General features: G+C 38.0%; 1 protein-coding gene across 1 annotated transcript in view; it reads right to left on the bottom strand.

Annotated features, from left to right (window-relative positions):
- The window catches only part of KHDRBS3 (KH RNA binding domain containing, signal transduction associated 3), a 91,772-nt gene that overhangs the window by 37,032 nt on the left and 33,516 nt on the right, over positions 1 to 21,224 (bottom strand). Inside the window, exons 3-5 of the mRNA XM_075705973.1 lie at positions 15,681 to 15,797; positions 9,766 to 9,912; positions 4,183 to 4,322 (exon numbers count right to left, since the gene is read on the bottom strand). Coding sequence (XP_075562088.1) covers positions 4,183 to 4,322; positions 9,766 to 9,912; positions 15,681 to 15,797 — 404 coding nt within the window. The remainder of the gene's footprint in view (positions 1 to 4,182; positions 4,323 to 9,765; positions 9,913 to 15,680; positions 15,798 to 21,224) is intronic.

The raw sequence follows: 21,224 nt of genomic DNA, 5'->3' as shown, positions 1-21,224 counted from the left end.
TGTGCTACAGAATCTTTTGCAGTACACTACCTACATGTTCTCCACAAAAAGTTATTCTTCAAAAAAGAAACCAGTTAATTCAGACATGACAGGAATGACTTTTTGATCTGGTGACTAACAAAGAATAGTTGAAAGTTGTGAACACATTACAGCAGTGACCCACATCACCTCATATTTCTTCTGACATACAAGACAGCAAATTTTAACCTACAACTTCTGTAACACTTTTGTCCCCAGACAGAGTGACAGTCAGCCAACCATTAGGATCCCAGCCATGCATACACAGAAAAATGAATAAAAAGAACAAATGGGAAAAGTAAAACACCCCACAACCTCTTGCAAGCATAAACCAGAATTTTGCTATTTCTTTAATTAGACTATTCCTATATGTTGGCTTTGTAAGAAATTACTTTTTCCTCCCCCCCATCTTAGTGGAACCAAAATATCTGCTTTCAAATACAACTGCTCTCAATCTGGGCAGTGAACCCAACCAGCTCTCCCTTACTGTGGCCTTTCAATACTTAAGGAGGGCTTCTTATAAGGAAGATGGAGAGACATTTTACCAGCATCTGTGGTCACAGGACAAGGGGCAATGGTTTTAAACTGAAAGAAGGTAGATTTAGATTGGACATAAGGAAGAAATTCTTTACAGTGAGGCTGGTGAGATACTTGAACAGGTTGCCCAGAGAAGCTGTGGATGCCCCATCATTGGAAGTGTTCATGGTCAGGTTGGATGCAGCTTTGAGCAACCTGATCTAGGGGAGTATGTCCCTTCCCATGGCAGGGGGGTGGACTAGATGATATTTAAAGCTTCCTTCCAACCCAAACCATTCCATCATTTCGACAGTGATTTCTAGCTATAAGTGACATGAATTGGTTCCCCCACCCCAAGGCAGTAAGCCTAAGAATATGGAGAAATCTTCCTTGCTATTATCATCCTCTAGAATTTCACTTTTCCAATATATATTAGAGTCAGAATTGAGTGATCCTTAAATCTTATTTTTATTTATTCTTAAATTAGGAATGTGAAGTTTTAGAGAGGAAATGCTACTTTATTTGCAAAATGTCCTTGCAAATGTACATTAACCTGTATGTTAACACATGTTTATTTGCAGTCTTTAGTTAATCAGAAGTCTCAATTCACATTTCAGTAGTATTATTATTTATGTTGCACTGATTCAGGATGGGAATTCAAATGCACTAAAGAAACACTGATTCCAAGAGGTACATTATCTAGCTACTCACTATAACAGCATCACATGAAACATCATGGGTCTAAGCTTGCTAGCACAATAAATTAAAAAAGATATGATCCTTCATTTTATATAGTTGCCTCCAAAAAAGTTAACAACAATGTCAGTTTACAATAAAGACAAAGGAGTGAAAAGCAGACTTTCACCAGGGAAAGATTCGCATGTCCCTTCTCTTGTTGCACAGCAGAAGCAGGTACTACCTAAAAAGGTTAAATGCTCAGTATAAACACCACAGAAAATAGAAGTGTTGTAATTATATCTGAAGGTCATCTTTAACAGTATTGGGATGAAGAAAAAAAAAATAAAATTGGGGGCAAGAGGGCAGAAGGAAGCAGCTATATGCTCAAGATCAGTGATAAGAAAAGCATATTCCTAAAGGTAAAGCCCAAAATACACACAATCCTTCTACAGCAAATTCCATCCACTCACCCCCAAAAATCTTGCTTGGTTCTAAAGTCATAAAAAATTCATTCAAGAACATCTGGAACAAGCCAGAAATAGCAGAGTAAAAAAATTACCAAACCACAACCATTAGGAAATTACTTACCATATACAGGAATACCTGTGCACAAGCTAGAATTTTCTATGCAAACACAACAAATCTATTGTTTTCTACAGAGTAAAATTTTGGTATGGAGCTAAACATACACATAAGTCTTCTTAAAAAAGGTACTTGATAAGATGCATTATCTCCAGTTTCAACATGTCTGATAAGGAGTAAAAAAAGGCATAAATTAGTACTCTGGGTTTTTTTAAGCGAAACTATTCACGAATAATAAAGGCTTAAAAAACTGGGAATTTAACGCACGGTTATTGCATCCTCACAGGATGTTTCATGTATCAAGGCTGTTATCTTAAAAATATTCTACAGACTATAAAGAGAAGTTAGGATTGAGGTTTTAGACTTCATTTTACAAGTCTTCAAGCTTTGCTTCAACCTCTCCTGGATCTCAGGGATGCAATGCTATTAAAACTGTTTTAACAGTAAGACAAAGCCTTTAACAAAGCCTTCCTTCAACAAAAGTATTACTGAAATCAAGTTATACTAAAGAATCTGAGTATTGCAACTTCATTTGAGATCTTTAACTCAATGGCTTTAGTGTCTCAGTAGCAATGGCATTAAATTTCACTCAAGGAATCTTTTATGCTAAGGGAGTGCTTTGATTTGAGGGGAAAAAGTCTTGGAGTTTAAGACAAGCCTTAAAGTAAGGACAAGTCAAACAAGCCAACAACCTTCACTTTTCTTCAGAACACAAAGAGATGACAAGTACAATTTTTAGCTGTCATCTCCAAATCAAATGCTAATAACATTTACCCTGAAGACAATTCAATAGTTGTAGGCCAATAGGATGAACTACAAAGGATTTTGTAAGCTACCTAACAGCATGTATGTGTTGTATAAAATGCAGGTTTGAAAAAATAATTTGCCAAAATCCAGAGAATGGAACTAGTGATGTTAGAAATTCAGGACTATGAAGAGTTAATTACACATGCATGTGCTAGACACCAGTAGTAGAAATAAGGTATCAAACTTTAGTGATAATATCAGACCAAACAATAACTACAGTATCACAAACACTAGCTTAAGGATATGAAGAAAACATGAAATAGAACTGTGAGTACAGTACACACTGTACTAAGCATCTGTAGCAGAGCTGTTACAGGTACCTATGGGAAAGAATTAGTAAAAAGCCAATCTCCAAAATCAAATGGCATCTCCAATTTGCAAGCACTTTTGTATGACTGATTACAGCACTAAAGTCAACCTTGGTATATAATTACCACTACTCTGAACAACATTAAAATCAAGAAGAGAAGCAGAACAGATATATTACACAATATAAGAACAAAAATTTGTTGATTTAGAGAAAAAAAATTATATTCTTACAGGACACAACCAACAGTAATCATAAATTCTCTAAATTAAGGTTCATTCTGCATTGTGTTTGCAATCATTACAGGATACATGTAATTAAACAGTTCTGTGTAAATAGAATGAGCTCAGTGCTTTTTCTTCTAACATGCTTAATCTGAGTTAAAACACTTCAGAATATTATTTTGAAATTGTTTTTAGAAGCTGAAATGTAAGTTTCAAGCTTGCATTAATAAGCACCATACCCACAACTGAAGGAAAACAGTTCACCATACAGAACAGTTACACTTAGCTGCTGCAGTCCACAATCTCTCTGTACTGTAACAGAAACAGTTATGCACTTTATTTAGTTTGTTTTCACACTTCAGGACTCAAAGGAGTTGAAGTTGTCATCTCAGTACTGCAAGGAAGATAGGGGAAGCTAGAGTAAAAATAAAACATCTCCTGCATCAAAGAAAAATAAAGCAAAAGAAGCAGTAGACTTGCCTACTCCTGAAAAGCCACTTTTTTCATTAAAAAAGTGCCACTCAGATGAGACCAAATCCAAATTCTACCTCCAAAGCACTTCTGTAACATTTTATCATGACTACAAAAACTTAGTAATGCTATAAAAAAGGAATATGTATATTCCTTAAGTTAGAGAAATTGCTCTGAAATTCATATGTCAGTCAAGGCAAGACAGATTTACCAGTTTTTCAAAGCCAGGCACTCCATAAGGCCAATACACAGACCCTACATGCACCTAAGGAGCAAATCAAAGTTAGAACTCAAGCAGGTGCTCACACAGTAAAATTGAACTTGTATGACATACATTGCTTCTTAACATAGGTATCATTCCAGTTTCATAAGAAATTTCAGCACCATTGTTAATTCAGTCTAAACTAATTAGACTATCTTCAATGAATCAAGATTGTTTCCCTTATCTTTTGCTCCTATTTTAGGAATCCTTCATGAATTTTACTATTGTACTCTCGGCAGGGGGGGGGGCGCGGTTTGAAGGGAGAAGCTTAAAATATGTACATTCCAATGAAATTCCATTGCAGGTGAGGTACTTACCTGGCCAAAGCAGGAACTGGTACTCCTCTTGCTCGAATAGATGGTTTTCCACGAACTACTGGAACTTCTGCATTTTCTGAGCCACCATTTAAATATGTTAATTCTTGAAGCTGTGCCTGTCTGATTTCATCATTGTAGTCCTAAAACAGGGGGGCAGAGTAAGAAAAAAACAAACTGTTCAGCCACCAAATTAGTATCAGCAAACACTGATCCTGAAAGTTCCCTCTTAAAAAGCTGAACAACCCACTGAAAAAGTTTAATATGCGGAATACTGCAGGCATATTAGTCAAAAATTTCTACAAGAGGTCTAAATATTAATTACATTTTTTGCTCAGAGATGGTTTTCTTTCATTTGTTTACCATATGCAATGGTAAACAAGCTGAAGACACATGGCTTGTTTCTTACTTTGCACAAATCCTCTCTCAAGGTCTGTCGAAAAGAAAGCTGAAGTTATTTACATGGAATTAATATGGTACTTCTAAAATACACAAGAGTCTTTTCAGGGACCTTGAGCCGACCTCCAAAACTAGCACATCACAAGAATAAAACAGATACAGCAATGAACTCTTGAGCTATACATATTTTTCTATCATTTTTCTTCCATTTAAAGGGAGCCAAAGAATGCATCTGTAAAGGTGAATGAGAAAAATAAATTTTACTCAACATGTATACATACAAAATATCAAAATATTAACAGGTCCTCTAATAAGAATGAAGTGATACTTCCGATATAACAGCTCTTATCTTCTACAAATCCTCCCATTTCAAAGAAGGTTCATTCAAATACCACCCATTTTACAACTCAGTTACAAAACAAAGGATCTGCACCTCTTATTGGAAGTCTGCAGTTATTACATTTATGCACTAGGCAGTTACCAAAAGACTGTCAGGTAGCCTTGCAACAGACAACTCTGAAACAGAACTCTGCATTGAAAGGAGGTTAAAACTTCTATGAATTCAAAAATCTTTTTAATTTCTTAGACATGCTTAGGTTGACTCTGTACATGATGGGTTCTTTTTCTTCCTAATGATTTCTCATTTTCCTGCAGCATACTACTAGACATACCAGCAGCCTTAGTCATAGACAAGGACTCCACTGCACAAAGGCACAGAACAGAAAATACGGTCCTTATCACATATGCCAGAGGCAGCAGGAGGATACGGAGTGAAGGGGCACTACAAGGAACCCATGCTAACCAGCGGTGTTAATCCATTAAACTCTGAAATGGATTCTTCAATTAAAAGTAACAGATGGTCAATTTATGACTACCCACTGCTGGAAAACAGCACATTTCAAGTCAAATTGAAGAGACAATCTCTTCCTCACCTAGAACAAAAGATGGACATGGAAACCCTTTACACTGCACTCCTCCCCTGCACGGTTTAGGCTGAGGTGACACTCGAATTTCAGTCAGATGCTGCTGACTAGTTTCAAGTGAGCAGATGTACTTTCATTTTATAAATATTGCCCATCCTGACTGACTAGTCTTCTCTGAAGATGGAGGATTTTCTTCTAGGAATGACTACATCAAGATACATGCAAGAGATTTTCTCCCTACAGAGAATTACTTACCTGATCCAACTAAACAACATTCTTTTAGATGTTATCTGCAATTTTCACCCAGTCCTGATCAACACACCGGCAGCAGCTCTCCTTGGGATCATTGGTAACTTGAGACTTCATTTCAATTTATCATTTGAACTATTAGTAAACACATTTTTTATTTGATGTTAGGACAGATCCCTGCAAAACCCTATGCAGTTTTGCAAAACACCCAAGCAGATCTTCATCCTGGCAGTGAACAGTAGTTATCAGATTTCTAGCCACCTTTATACACACACACCTTACAGTTACTTGCCAGATTGCTTAGAGAAAAGTGTGTGAGCTTCCAAAGCCCACCAGCTCTTCCAAATGCTATTAAACACTATTTCATCACCACCTTACAAACTGAACATGCAGGAGGCAAGGCAGACTACAGGAAAAATTTGGAAACTCTGCTCACATTGTAAATTGACTGCTACGGATTGTTCTCTCAAAGGTATTTCTATACTTTGCTTTAAAGACAAGTAAAACAAGTAACTGGTAACCAACAGCAAAACATAACTAATGCTGTAGCTGCCCAAAGAAGAATGACTGCCACTACTCAAAAATTAAGCAAAATAGACTAAGAAAAGTCCTATTGGCCAAAAGTGCAGTAATTGCAGTATAATACAGGACCCAAAGGGAGGTGAGGGTGGAAGTACCTGGCTTTTTGTCCTGACAGAAGTAATTCTGGGATAAATATCAAGCATGACACCCACCAATCTAACAGTCAAACAGACTGATGACTAGAGGGTCTGGCCAGAACAAAGGGACTGGCTAATGTAAAGGAGGACAAAAGAATATACTTAAAGTCAGAAGCCACAGTTCTACCTGCAGAAGACAGGAGAGAGTCAAGGCAACATGGTAAGCACAGCCAAGAAAACCTCAAGTCAGAAGGTTTTATGCCTTGGTTTGAATTAAACCAATAGTTTAAAGGAACATACACCACTGCATCTGCTTGAGGCTGAACTTCAATGCAGAGGTGCTTGCTTGTGGATTGAAAAAGATCTGAGAAGAGAGGTGTCCTGGTTTCGGCTGGGATAGAGTTAATTTTCTTCCTAGTAGCAGGCATAGTGCTGTGTTTTGGATTTAGTAGGAGAAGAATGTTGATAACACGCTGATGTTTTAGTTGTTGCTAAGTACTGCTTATGATAGTCAAGGACTTTTCAGCTTCCCATGCTCTGCCAGGTACACAAGAAACTGGGAGGGGGCACAGCCAGAATAGTTGATCCAAACTGACCAAAGGGCTATTCCATACCATCTGACATCATGCTCAGTATAGAAACTGGGCAGGGGTTGGCTGGGGAGCAGCCATCACTGCTCAGGAATTGTCTGGGTATCGGTCGGCAGGTGGTGAGCAATTGCATTGTGCATCACTTCTTTGTATATTGTTATTATCACTATTATATTGTTATTATTATCATTACTATTTTACTTTATTTCAATTATTGAACTGTTCTTATCTCAACCCAGGAGTGTTTCTCACTCTTACTCCTTCGATTCTCTCCCCCATCCCATCGGGGTAGGGGGAGTGAGCGAGCAGCTGCGTGGTGCTTAGTTGCTGGCTGGGGCTAAACCATGACAAGAGGCTAAGGCATATTTGCTATAGTCAGCTACTACAAGGATATTTTGTATCCTACATTCTAGTACCAATTGTGATTGTATATTCAGGCCTGATCTGAGAACTGGACAATGATGATATTCATAAATTAGGATCAGCCTCTAAAGTTGTTGGGAGGTATAGTTAGCTTACATTGTAAAGAGAACACATATTAAGATCATAATCATATATACTGATAGCGGGACTTTACTTGAAATACAACTGATAATTTGCTAAGAAAGCCACAACAGACCTCAAAGAAAATAAATATCAAGTTGCATTTGGCAGCAGTTAACCAAATGGTAGTTTTGGAGAGGACAAAACTGCTCCTTATTGCTTCCTGGAATGGCTGCTGCAAGGCGGGCAGGGGAGGCAGAAAAGATTAAGGCATTTAGAACCATTCTGATAAGATTACATTTGAAAAGCCAACGAGAAATTAAGACAGTGTTTGCCTGATCCCATAGTTCAGAAAAGATTATGTAGCATCAGTTCAGCTCAGTACAATAAAGATGTAATGATCAAAAATCAAGATGGAAAAGCATAGAACCAATGAATGGAATTGCTCATTATCAGTCTAATTCTACTGGCTTAACAGCAGTAATGACTAGGTTTTGGTAAGCTTACTGTATTTATTATGACATTAAGCGAATCAAGCTCAATGAAGAAAAATAAGATCTCTGACAAAGGGGGCAGAAGAATCAGATATGTCCTCTTCCAAGCAAAAAGCACTTATCAAGTTGAGCATGTTCATCTAAAAAGAAAACAGCTGGTCACTCACTAGAATAGCAAAGAACTTAATTCTCCCTTACCTCTTCACACAATTGAATCATGTAAATACAGTAACCTTTGACATTATGACAGCCCAGCACTCCTACAAAGATTCTGTTGAGTATCCCCTACCTCATCAGTTAGAATGTTTGAACAGCAGTATGTTTATTTACCTCTTCATATACATCAAGACAAAAACCATTTGGAACCTGCAGAGTTATGATGTGGTGCTTGGTTCTTTATAATAGAACATAATGCTCAGGACATTTTGGGGGCATTAACTGTCTTAAGGTGCATCCATGTTAGTGCATTATTTCACATCAGGATGCCTCCTGATGATTGTTACTTACCAAGCTTTGGTTCATGTCATGGATTTGGGGCATATGAACTAGTTTTCAGACAAAAACAAGCCAGAAGGAAACACTCAGAGTGCACAATCAACTCCAGTCACTTGGACTTCTTTTCATGGATCTAGACTAGAGTTAGCACAAACTAAAATCCCCCAAATGCATACCATAGTATTGTCAGGTCATCAGCATCAGCTGCTTCACCCTGGAGTACAGCTAGCAGTTCTACTCCCAACAGGCTGTGGTGGCCATATAACAGTGGTCCTGAACACAGCTACACTGACTATACTCAAACATTTATGTGCTGCTGTCACTCAGATACGCACCTTAGTGAAGTTTCCTTAGCTAGGTCTCTCACATTTCCAAGATCTGTCACTAATCAAGAGTAACACTTGAATAACATTTTCAGCAGTAAAAATACACAGAAATCAATCCACCTGGAAGATGCTTTTCTTTCTATATTCAGTCATTTGATAACCAATAAAAATAGAAGAACATTCACTGAAGAGCTAATACAGTTAGGAACTTCACACAGTAAGACCACCTCAAATGCCTCAGCTTAAGAGAGTTGGACTGTTCCAAGCAGTTTAATATTGCAAAACAATCAAGGCTGGTCCTTACATGAGAAGCAAGTAAAGGAATCTTCTGTAAAAAGACACTGGAAACCCTGCAACATCACTGTCTATACATATTCCAAGCCTGGAGTACAAACTTATACTGGAAATAACATCTCATTTTATACATCCATACATCACAAGTTGAATACACCACAAAAGTATAACCCATGTATCACTAGCTTTGTGAGAAAAATAGAGCTAGAAGATAAAATTGTATTGATTCTCAGCACTGAACACTAAACCAGGATTATGGGTGGGAGCTATACTAACTTCAAATGTATTTATTCTTAGTGAAACAGAACCCTATGCTGATGCTTCAGGTATACCTAGAACACAGAAAAGCCCTACCTTAAGCCAAGTTATTTTTTGATATTTTACAGATTTTTACAGTTATTTGTAAACTTAAATACTTTGCATATGACCAGTTAAGCAAGAATAAGTTGCTTTTTTTAATATAGGTCATATGAGGTGAGAGTGGATGTGGAAAGTTATGCATTCACCCAATAACTGCCTATATCAGAATGAAAAGTGTTTGTAAACATCACCACTTTTCACAGATGAAGGAAATTAAGCAACATGACCTGATCAGTATCATACAGTAAGTTAGTTTTAGAGAAAATTTCTCACTCAAGACTACCAGAATTCTTACAAAAAATTGAAATACTAACAGGGATGAGGAACTTCTTGATTTCTTCCAATGCATGTCCCATTCTGGCATATGCTTCTGCTGGTGGAGCAAATACTTCAATTAAAACATGCAGGTCATCATTTAGGTGGAAATACTTTGCCTCTCCACTTTTTCTCAACTCTTCCTCCTAGAAGATAAGAAAGAAGTTTTTTTCCATTTTCTTTTTTTCAACATATAATGCAAGTGTTAAAGTTGCTTCACAGGCATTTGCACATACTGCTTACCCATGTTCAGATGTAAACAAATAAAGTATAAAATTACATACTTTTCTGATACTTCAAACCGTTCATGTTGCTAAAATATAAGAATAGTATCATTTTGCTTATCAACATTAAGTGACAATAACATACAAAATAGGACCCACCAGCTTCTGCTCACATACAGAAACTATAGCACAAGGGAAAATGTTCCCAGGAGTTTTCCCAAGTGCACCAGTTTCACTTAGAATACACTGAGAAGTAAGTGAACTTGAAGTCTCTTTTCTCAAAAGTAAAGTCTTTAGAAACAGGTTTGATCTAATATTTCACAAGAGCAAGATTCTTTTACCAATATTATTTCAATCTCTTCTTAGTATTATTGCACAGCTCATACTTCTTATTTTCTGTTCTCACTGAGATTTCTACCCCATGAATACATCCTTCACAGAACTGCGCTACTTGGACATGAAACTAATACATCAGCGTATGAGACAAGGGAGGAGGACATTAGAGAAAAAAAGAGTTCACTACATATTTCAGAACACCGTTTATTTCTTTTATTCTGTTCCAGCCAACCCACTTCAACATGACTGAAAAACTATGATTTCAAGGTAGTGAAATAGAGCTCATTTCTCTCAAATACTTGCAATCACACACAAAATGGTCACAGACCTAAAGGACATTTGTTAGTCTCAGATAGGCTCCCCGCATCCCCCATGTGTGTTTGACTAGTGCATTCCAACAGACTAAGCCACCCTTAAAAATAATTTAATTGTATTACCAGATAACATTATATCAACTTCTTAGCAGTTCTGCTATCTAAAAAAACCCCTAAGAATTCTCCTCTGCTGCTTATTGTATTTGGCAACAACCAGGTAAATACTTCATCCTTTAGATTACTAAAATTACATAGTTCCAATGATAGCTGAAGCCTCCCCCCATGCACACCCCTTAATTATGGGCTGAGGTCTATAATTGACAACCCGCTTCTGCTTCTCAAATAACATTCTTGTCAGACTTTGTGTTTGACTATGGGGATGTTCAAAAAAAACCAACAGAATCTAGTTAACTGTTAGAGCATCCACAGCAAGAATATTATGAGGCCAGAATCAGCAGGATTAGACTTTGTCAGCAAATCAATTATCTTATCAATACAAATAGCAGATCTTAGAAATAGAAAGTAAACTAATATAAACATTACAGCTCAAACATTTAGTTTTAATAGGAACTGTTTCTCACTTAAGTACTTAAGCACAGTTATCCAAGACATATGAACCATAATCTAGCACTGGAAGCTAGATGTTTTCATCCATGAAGTTCCCCATATACTTTGGTTTTTTGTATATACATGTTATCAAGCATCCCCTGCCCCTTTAAAAAAGGGAAAAAACATTGTGCAGTTAGCTTCACAGAGAGTTAAGAATTAAGAAAATTAATTTCTGTGATTACCAATCAGCTTGCCTAGTAATAGCAACAAGCAATACAAACATCACAATTTCATGTGCAGTGCCTGGTGAAAAAGGATTCCAATCAGCAATTTTAACAACACATACAAGGTATTTCAGTGCAGGTTGTTCTAAAAGTCATTCCCATAAGCAAGCTTCTACTTTATCCTTTCTTCTTGTTTCACTTGCAAGGTTCACTTGGAGAAAATTTTTTTTTTCAATTCTGTAACGCGACTTGGTAACACACTATTCTCCACAGCTCTTAAGAGCACACAGATGAGAAAGAGCTCATCCACTGTGACCTACATCTCCCAACCTTGAGCACACATTAAGCATTTCAGGCTTTTTTTATTCCCCATGATGATCAACAAAAAAGCCACAGCTTGCTCCCATTCCAGTATTCCTCACTGTCAGTATTTTTAGCTCCCACAAAACCCTCTACCTTCCATTACTTGACAGTACATACATTGGCTAGGCCCGCCTCGTCCATGTAGATGCTGCGTGGCTGGCCAAAACAGAGAACTTTTCTCCTTGACTGCAATGGAGATTTTTGAGAGCTGCTGAAAGGATGAAAGTAAAGCAGATGTGGAACAAGGGAGCTAAAAGACAAGCAAGATGGCCACTTCCTTTAGTGGTTTTTTTTTTAAAAACAAAATCTGTCCTTTAAATCTCCATCTTCTCACACAAAATCTATCACACCAAATGGTTCATGGCTTGAACAAGCTGACGTAACATGTTTTCAGTAGACACATCCTGTCAGTACTGCACTCTGGGAGCCTTATGAGAAAGCTCACTATTTGCTTTGTACCTTGTGCTCTTTTATTTCATCCCTTCATGGTCCAGAACAAAGCAGAGTACTAGCACAGCTTATGATATAGTAGCACAAGGCACCTGGCAATACACCTAAAGACAATATACTTTGCCCTGTATTCTGTAGTACCAATAGACCCTGTTGCTCTTCATCCTGTTTGTCAATCTGTCAAGAACCAGATACCAGCCCTAGAACTCTGCTGCTTTAAATCAGTAGCTGAGTAGCAGTATTTATCAAAATATATGTCCATAGGACTGTCCATTTTCACCTTTACTATACCACCCTTGGTTCAGGTTTCAAGTTTTTTTAGGTACTACCAATAACTTATTTTAATGTTACCTAACTGTTTTTAATGTTACCTTAAGTGAAATTTGGCTTCTGTCAGATTTTAAATACCATTCAGGACACTCAAGTTGAAAGGCCTGTACCAGTTTCAAACTATTGATAATACAGGAATAACCAATTGGGGTGGAACGCTTTGTTTAACTATTATTTCTTCAGACTTGTAATATAAAAACAGTCTTGTCATGCGATAAAGAAATTTTGAAATGGTTCCTTTTACTTTTTCAGTCTCCCATAGACATAAAAGCCTGAATAGTCTGGCAGAAGGTATCTCTGCACCAAGCAATGACTCATGAAAAGCCACTGATGAAGTGACAGCATAGCTTGAAAAAACATGTAAATGGAAAAGAAGAATTACTGAATTTAGATACTGCATATCACAAGTAGATGCATGAAATGGTTCTCCAAGTGTTGACAAAAGAAATGGAAATAAAAATCCCAGATTGATTCTAGAACTCAAGTTTTCAATGAGTAAGGAACAAAGATACAGTGAAAACACTTTCCTGAATGTGCTCTTTTTAAACCCAGGTCTCTTGTTATTTAAATGATTTAAAGTGAGACAGGATCCTGTATTTCCTGTTTTATATCTTTCCCTAGAAAACCTGCAGAAGGTAATTGTGTTCTTTGCTATATTTTGTCAGCCTTTCCTATCAGTTAGCTTCCTTCCCTAAGTCTTTGAAGTTCTCTTAAAGCAAAAAGTATCTAGAAATTTGGCTTAGCTAGAGAAGTCTACAGAGCTTACTGCCACTTTCCTTCAGGAAAGAGGTAATAATCATACATTTAAAACTGGTAATGTAGCAGGTGGACTAACATGTAAGTGATAATTACATCATTACCAAAGGAAACAAGAGAAGTTCAAATTACTCAAGTGTAAACCTTTAAGACTCTCCCCTAAGATTCTGAGAGTCAAGTTAGAATCTGAACTTTTCAGCCTGGGCTTCTGCTTTTAATAAAAAAGCTTATACTGCAGAGCCATTAGAAAAACTCAGGGCCTTCCTACTCTAGACACATATGTTGATATAGAAACATGTAATCCAGCAACAGAACAGTATCAGTTTGACATGTGCAACAAGAACTGAGAAAGTTCACCAAGTGTCATTTAATCACAGAATCATAGAATCATAGAATTGTTTAGGTTGGAAAAGACCTTTAAGATCATCCAGTCCAACCATTAACCTACACTACCAAGTCCACACTAAACCAATCAAGGGTAGACTAGACTAAACCATGTCCCAAAGTGCCACATCTACCCGTTTTTTGAACACTTCCAGGGATGGGGACTCCACCACCACTCTGGGCAGCCTCTTCCAATGCTTGACCACCCCTTCCATAAAGAAATTTTTCCTAATTTCCAACCTAAACCTCCCCTGGTGCAGCTTGAGCCCATTTCCTCTCGTCCTATCGCTAACTACTTGGGAAAAGAGACCAACACCCACCTCACTACACCCTCCTTTCAGGTAGCTGTAGAGAGCGATAAGGTCTCCCCTCAGCCTCCTCTTCTCCAGGCTAAACAACCCCAGTTCCCTCAGCCGCTCCTCATAAGGCCTGTGCTCCAGACCCTTCACCAGCCTTGTTGCCCTTCTCTGGACACACTCCAGCACCTCAATGTCTTTCTTGTACTGAGGGGCCCAAAACTGGACACAGTATTCCAGGTGTGGCCTCACCAGCGCCGAGTACAGGGGGACAATCACGTCCCTGCTCCTGCTGGCCACACTATTGCTGACACAGGCCAGGATGCTGTTGGCCTTCTTGGCCACCTGGGCACACTGCTGGCTCATGTTAAAACAGTATTTGGAGCCTTTGCCATCCTGGCTTAGTAGCAAATTTAGTTTATATAACTATAAAAAAAGTAACCCCGAGTAAACTGTCATATTTGAAGTTTATAGTTTTTCATAACTAATTGTGTAGCACATAAAACTTAAAGTTGCATTATCTGTATTATGTAACAGCTCTCATTCAAAAAAGCATTTCATATCTTGAAGACTATAATTATATTTTATAAACCTAAGCTATGTTTATGTTATTTCAATAAATATTTTCAAGAAGGAATTAAAAGCTTTTGAGTTGTACAAAAAATTAACTCTAAGTCATTTATGTGCTCTGATCAAGTTCTTGATAAATACTGTATAAATCATGTAACATTTATGTTTCATTGATGGAAAAATGTGCTTAAAAACATAGTTTAGGAAATTCAGTAGCCAGCCCCCTAAGTCACTCTTGCATACATATGTCATTATCAGTCTTTATAGCACACAGTATTTTTAAGTTTCAGGTTACATAACCACACAGATTTCACTGGAGGCCTATAAAACATGGTATGCTACAAGCAAGAAATATGTTCAGTGTTTTAATTTGTATCATTAGGAACGCCCCAATTAAAAAAATGCAGCTTACCAGACAGGTGACATCTCCTCACTGTTGTACACTTCTGTTAGAAGTTTACCCAGAGATTTGTTTCCGCAAACAGGGAAAGTGATTAGTACAAACACCTATCAAGCTAAAAGTTTCTCTTCTGCCATCTACTTTGGCTCTTGTAATGGATACATCCACTATAACCAAACACTTCCCACAGAAACAACTGCAATTTGTCAATTGCTTAAGCTGCATAAGTCATCCTCAGAGCTGTGAATTTTTTCCAGCTGTATTTTATCTCCTTTTATCAGCTATTTTTATCTTTGTCTAGAAATGTTATTAAATGATATTACATTTAAATGTTAGGTGTTATTTTATGTGGAAATGTTTGGATCTATCTAGAAGTCAGGTTCCTTCAAAAGTAAGAACCCTGCCACATTCACTTGGGCATTACTTGTTACAAGCTGTACAAGATCAATCTAGAACATGCCACTGGTAATGCCCCACTTACATCCAAGGACCATAGTTTGAGGGAGGCCTAAGTACAACTCATAGTAGCCTCAAAATATTAGTGAGAGCAGACTCAGAGAAAAGACACTCCATCTGAATCTAACCAATACAAGCATATCCTATGCTTTTTATTTGCTCCCCAATTTTTGTCACGGGGTTTGTTCACCCCCCAAAACATTTTAGGAAAAAGTTACAAAATCCAGGTATCAAACACTCCACTAGCATAGCTGGGTCTTACCTTTGTCTTGTCCCTCATAGAACCTTTTCCCAAAATAGACATTTTTGTCAGTGTTTCTTCCTGTAAACGCTTTAGAGAATTGCCACGTGGACCCAAAAGTTTTCCCACAAAGTTGAACTGCAAGGAAACAAAAAAACATTAAGCTCATCAGATTTTTAAGCATAAGTGAAGAAGCAAAATGGAATATTTTGCTGAAGCAACTTTTTGTTCTAGGTGCAAACAAGTATTAGATCATAAACTACAAAGTCATTAAGACAGTTAACAGTATCAGTGGCTCCACCAGGTGCCAACAGAAACACAGAAGTATCTGAACTCAAAGAACTCAAATAGTATAAAGAGAACCTTGTGTTTATCACATTCAACACTGACAACAGATGTGCTCAAACTGCAATTCAATTTTCAACAATTGTTTCCAGGTACATAAAGCCATAAAAACAAAGCTGGCAGCAGTCTTAGATACAATACTAACCAACCAAAGCTCCAAAGGAAAAAAAAAAAGACATCTTAATTGCCTTATCCTCCTTTGAAGATTTATGAAGTAATACAGCAACCCATACAATATACCCTCGACTAAACACAGACACAAACAGGGAATGAAATCCAGAGAACATAAGCATATAAATCCAGTCCCAAACCAGAATCACTCAAGATCTTCCCAACTACCACTCAACCCCCATTATCACTAAAAGTTTACCAAAACCAGTTGGGGTTCATAACCATGGCATTACACCATTAAGATAACAAAGGAGCAGAAAATGGTGAGCCACAAAAATAAAGGAAGACAAGGAAAACCCAACCATTTCCATTCATAGAAAACACCAAAACATACAGCTGGTGCTTTTTCAGCCCAGAAAGTGCTTCAGAGGGAAAGGAGGTTAAAGGAAACAGGTATCAAAAATCCATTCATAACAAAGGAAAACAAAAAGGGAGAACCTGCCTACTGTCACTTCAAGGACACAAAACTAGACTTAGTAGAGCTAGGAGGTGTAAAAGTTCTGAGTTCCATAGGGCATATATTCCTAGTTACACATACCAGAAGAAAAGCTGTGTACATTCAGCAGTCCACTTTTGTGTATCACTGCACTGCATTTTGGAAGCTATATAAAATTTGAAGGGTAGTAACAGAGAAGACTTGAGGATTCACTTAAAGTATGCAGACAACTATTTCAGTTGGAAAAAAAATCACAAAAAAGAGCTGATAAACATAAGCTACACTTGGAAGTTGGTATGGAATGCTGTAAACACTTCCTGAAAATATTAATTTATTCCTGTATTGGATTTACATGCCAAGGTTTTGGTTGCTGGAAGCTGCAGGGCTGGATTCCATGAGAAGATGCCAGAAGCTGCCCCATGCTGGACAGACCCAGCTCCAAGACAGACCCACCATTGCCCAAAGCTTGGCCCATCAGTGACATAGCACCTCTGTGATAACATACTTAAAGGGTAAAAACACTGTGAAGTTGAGACAAGTGAGAACATGAGAGAAACAACCCTGCAGACACCAAATTCAGTGAAGGAGGGGGAGGAGGTTCTCCAGGCACCAGAGCAGAGATTCCCCTGCAGCCCATGGTGAAGACCATGGTGAGGCAGCTGTGCCCCTGCACCCATGGAGGTTAATTATGGAGCAGAGATCCACTGCAGCCTGGGGAGGACCCTACACCAGAGCAGGTGGATGTGCTGGAGGAGGCTGCAGCCCATGGAGAGCCCACACTGGAACAGGCTCCTGGCAGGAGCTATGGCCTGCAGAGAGGAACCCACACAGGAGCAGATTTTCTGGCAGGACCTGTGACCCTGTGGGGGATGCGCACTGGAGCAGTTTCTTCCACAGGGTACAGTCCTTCAGGAAGGGACCCATGGTGGAGCAGTTCTTGAACTGCAGCCCATGGGAAAGACCCACACTGGAGCAGTTTGTGAACTAATGTATCCTGTGGGAGACACCCCAGGCTGGAGCAGAGGAAGAGCATGAGGAAGGAGCAGCAGCTGTTATGAGCTGACCACAACTCCCATTCCCTATGCCCCTGTGCCATTTGGGGGAAGGAAGTAGAAGAATCAGGTCTGAAGCTGAGCCTGGAAAGAAGGGGGGCATGTAGGAAAAGTTTTTAGTTTTATTTCTCAAGTTTTTAGTTTTATTTCTCACTATCCTTCTGTTACAATTAATAATTGTAATAAATTAAATAAATTAATCTTCCCCAAGTTGAGCCTGTTTTGCCCATGACTAGTTGGCAAGTGATCTCCCTGTCCTTATCTCAGCCCACAAGCTCTTCATCTTACTTCCTCTCCTCATCCTGTTGAGAAAGGGGAGTGATAGAGCAGCTTGGTGGGCACCTGGCAGCCAGCAAGGTCAACCCAACGACAATTCTTGTCAAAATAATACTGCAATAGAGATTGCTTATCAAACTACTGTTCAGGAATATTTACTATTCCCAATGAAACTTTGTAAAACCAGGATATTCACACTGTTGGAATCTGACACAATCATGTTAAAAAGATTTTTAGGCACAAGTAAAATACAGTTATGCTAAAGAGCAAACAGGCTTAAACTACTTGTTTGTGGCCTCAAATTTATGAAACAGTTTGTAAGTTCTTTGAGTGTTCCTCTACTACTGTGTCACTAAGGGCCAAGACGGGCTTCTTTGATCTCCCTGTTCCTCTGGGGAAATTTGAACACTTGACAATGAGTAGCAGCTTAAAAGCTGTTGTTGCTACATTGGAAGTGCTGATGGAGAAGAGGCCCAGCTGCAGTCACCCTGCAATGCAGAAAGTCTACAGCTCCAGTTCACCTACTTCCACTTTAGACAAAAAGAAATGCAAGCATTAGAAGACTAGTAAATATGAAAATTAATTTTACTCCCCTTAGTACTTGCAAGTTCAACTCCCAATGTAATCCTGAGTTAGAACAGAGATATAACTGAGCAAATTACTTATGGATTACTGTAGTCCACAGAAGCTATGAAATTTAAGGCCTTGCATGAACTAGTCTTTTCTGAAATTATCAGGCCAAGTCTCAATAAATCCTCAGGCAATTTCTTTAAGTTTATTTTATTAGGTATATTCCTTTTTTTCCATATAGGTCCTAAGATACAGTCAAGGAAACATTCATCAGAAATAGGTTGCCCAGCAAAACAGTAGAAATCTCCCTTGCTGAGAACATTCAGGACTTAGGGCCACTGATGGGACCCTATGTAATCTAATTTACAGTCATGATTTCAACTGAAGGTTGGACCAGATGTTCTCTAGAGGTCCCTTCCAACTTGGACTTCTGATTTTATCACTGCTGAAGTATAACTGCAAGGAAAGCAAACAAATTGAAACAATTCATAACAAGTCTGAACTTCCAGAAGTCAGTAACTCCTTGTCAACAGTTTCCTTAAATAAAGGATCATTACTTATGAACAGGGAGTTCACAGTTAAGCTCAAATGACAGCTTTCATATAGTGGAATACCACATCAGTTTTTCAAGCATTACTTAAGATATTCGTTTACTTTAAAATAGCCTTATAAGTTATTAGGAACAAAAATAAACACTGTATACTTTTAAAATAAGAGATTTTCCATTTACAGTAAAGTATACTGGAATTATTTCAGAGAGTTGAGTACCTGCAGTCTGATACAGTCTAAATTTCTAGCAGTAATCTTAGTTAAAATACTCGGGTGAAATTTTCCTCGATTTGACTGCAACTTAAGAGTAGGCAAGCATGTATTTAACTATGCAATGCATAGCTCTGAATATCACTTTGTAACTGGAACAAACAACTACTGACAATTAAATACAAACTACAAATCATAACAAATGGAAGTGCATACCTGCAACAAAACTGAAACCCACTTTGTATGTAATCAAAGTAACAAAAAGGCTTCAGTGCTCAGAGAAGATTGGGGTGTTCCAAAGCACATTTGTTTACTTCAGCTGTATTGCTTATTTTAATAAGAGCCAAATGGTTTAATATGTTGTACATATATAAGACTTGACCTTATAAAACTTCAGTACCACCAAAAGTTGTCACCTTCTCAAAACCAAAAAATCTCTAGTGTTGAAGCTAAACATTATGGTAGCTACACAAGTAGCTGCACAGATTACATGTTCTAGACAACACAATGAACATGAAAATGTATTAGCTATATCCTGAGATCCACTGAACTATTCTTTCATGCGCTGAGGCTCCAAATATTAGATTTGACAAGTCTGAAGCATGAGAAACCTGTGCTACAAGTCTGAAATTCTGCTGATTTGAAAACACAGTACCTCTAGATGTAGCTTAAAAAACACGATGAGCATTGAAGATTACTAAAAAATGGCTTACACAGTCCCAGAGCCTTTTTGCTCCCATGTAACAAAGCTAAAAAGCTTTAGAACATTGCAGTTGATTATTCCATAAAACCCATTTATGATATTGAATGAATCCTTTCAGTAGAAAACAGATTGAACAGTACTTTGAACAGGTACTGGATTTTGTTTGAACTATTGGTTTATGTCCCTTTTGCATCAAATTGGAAACATCTGATCAAAGGTTTATTTTGAAATATTTCATAGATATGTAGAAACACTCAAAAGGATATCAACTACCAAGTTACTATTATTTATACACTTCTTTATCCCCAGCAATCAAGGAGTAGGACTCAAACCTAAAGGTACAAAGCCAGCACACAGTAAGACAAGTTTTCATTACAAAATTAACAAATCCAGCCTATATGCTGGTGAAACAGAAGCAAATAAGCCTGGCAGATCCAAGTTAGCTCTTACACAAGACAGTTCACATACAAGTTTCATGGGCACTTCCCATGCCTCATATTCCTAGAGTTTATTTGCCCAAGAGCACAAGGACAAAACAAATTCAGGTCTAGTATTGAACTCAAGCTTATAAACTATCTCTTAGAGGCACTGGATAGTAACAAAAAGACACCTGAGCAGCTCTGTACAAGTCTGATCAGCCACATTCAGTAGCTCTGGCTCAGAATCAGACATGCCAGACTCCCCTCTTCACTCACTCTTCTCCAGTACAGCACAATCAGATCTGAATTGCCATAAATACCCAAGATTTTCCTCAAGTTCACTAGCTTCAGCTTAACATTGTATTAAAGCAGTTGCACTGCTTTCCAGTGCAAGCTGGTCTGGAAGCTATTGCCATATTCACAGTTCTACAGGATAGCTGAACTCTGAAGAGCCAGCCATGAACGATATTCTACACTGGATGAATCATCTATGTTAAATCAAGGATCATCTATACATTAGGACTCTTCCAATGTCTTAGGTAAGAATCAGGATCTTATGGATTATGTTATACAAACCAGAAGATAAAGTCCCCAACTCAAATTTGCATCTAGACCAGCTCTGAAGGATATGCCAAATATTCAAAATCACAGCAAAATATTTAAGGCACCTTTGCAAAAACAGTATCAAGATTCAGATTAACAGACCTGGGAGGAGACAATTGGAGAAAATGGGAAAAAATGTTACCCCAGCTACAGTCCAAGCCAAATAACACTCCAGTCATGATAAATGGTACCCTCTGTGGTCTTGCGTCATTACAAAGTATCACCAGATAT

This window comes from Pelecanus crispus, chromosome 2, assembly GCF_030463565.1.
Source record: "Pelecanus crispus isolate bPelCri1 chromosome 2, bPelCri1.pri, whole genome shotgun sequence".
Lineage (NCBI taxonomy): Eukaryota > Metazoa > Chordata > Aves > Pelecaniformes > Pelecanidae > Pelecanus > Pelecanus crispus.
The sequence above is the reverse complement of the archived record's forward strand: the minus strand, read 5'-3'. Positions and strand labels throughout refer to the sequence as shown.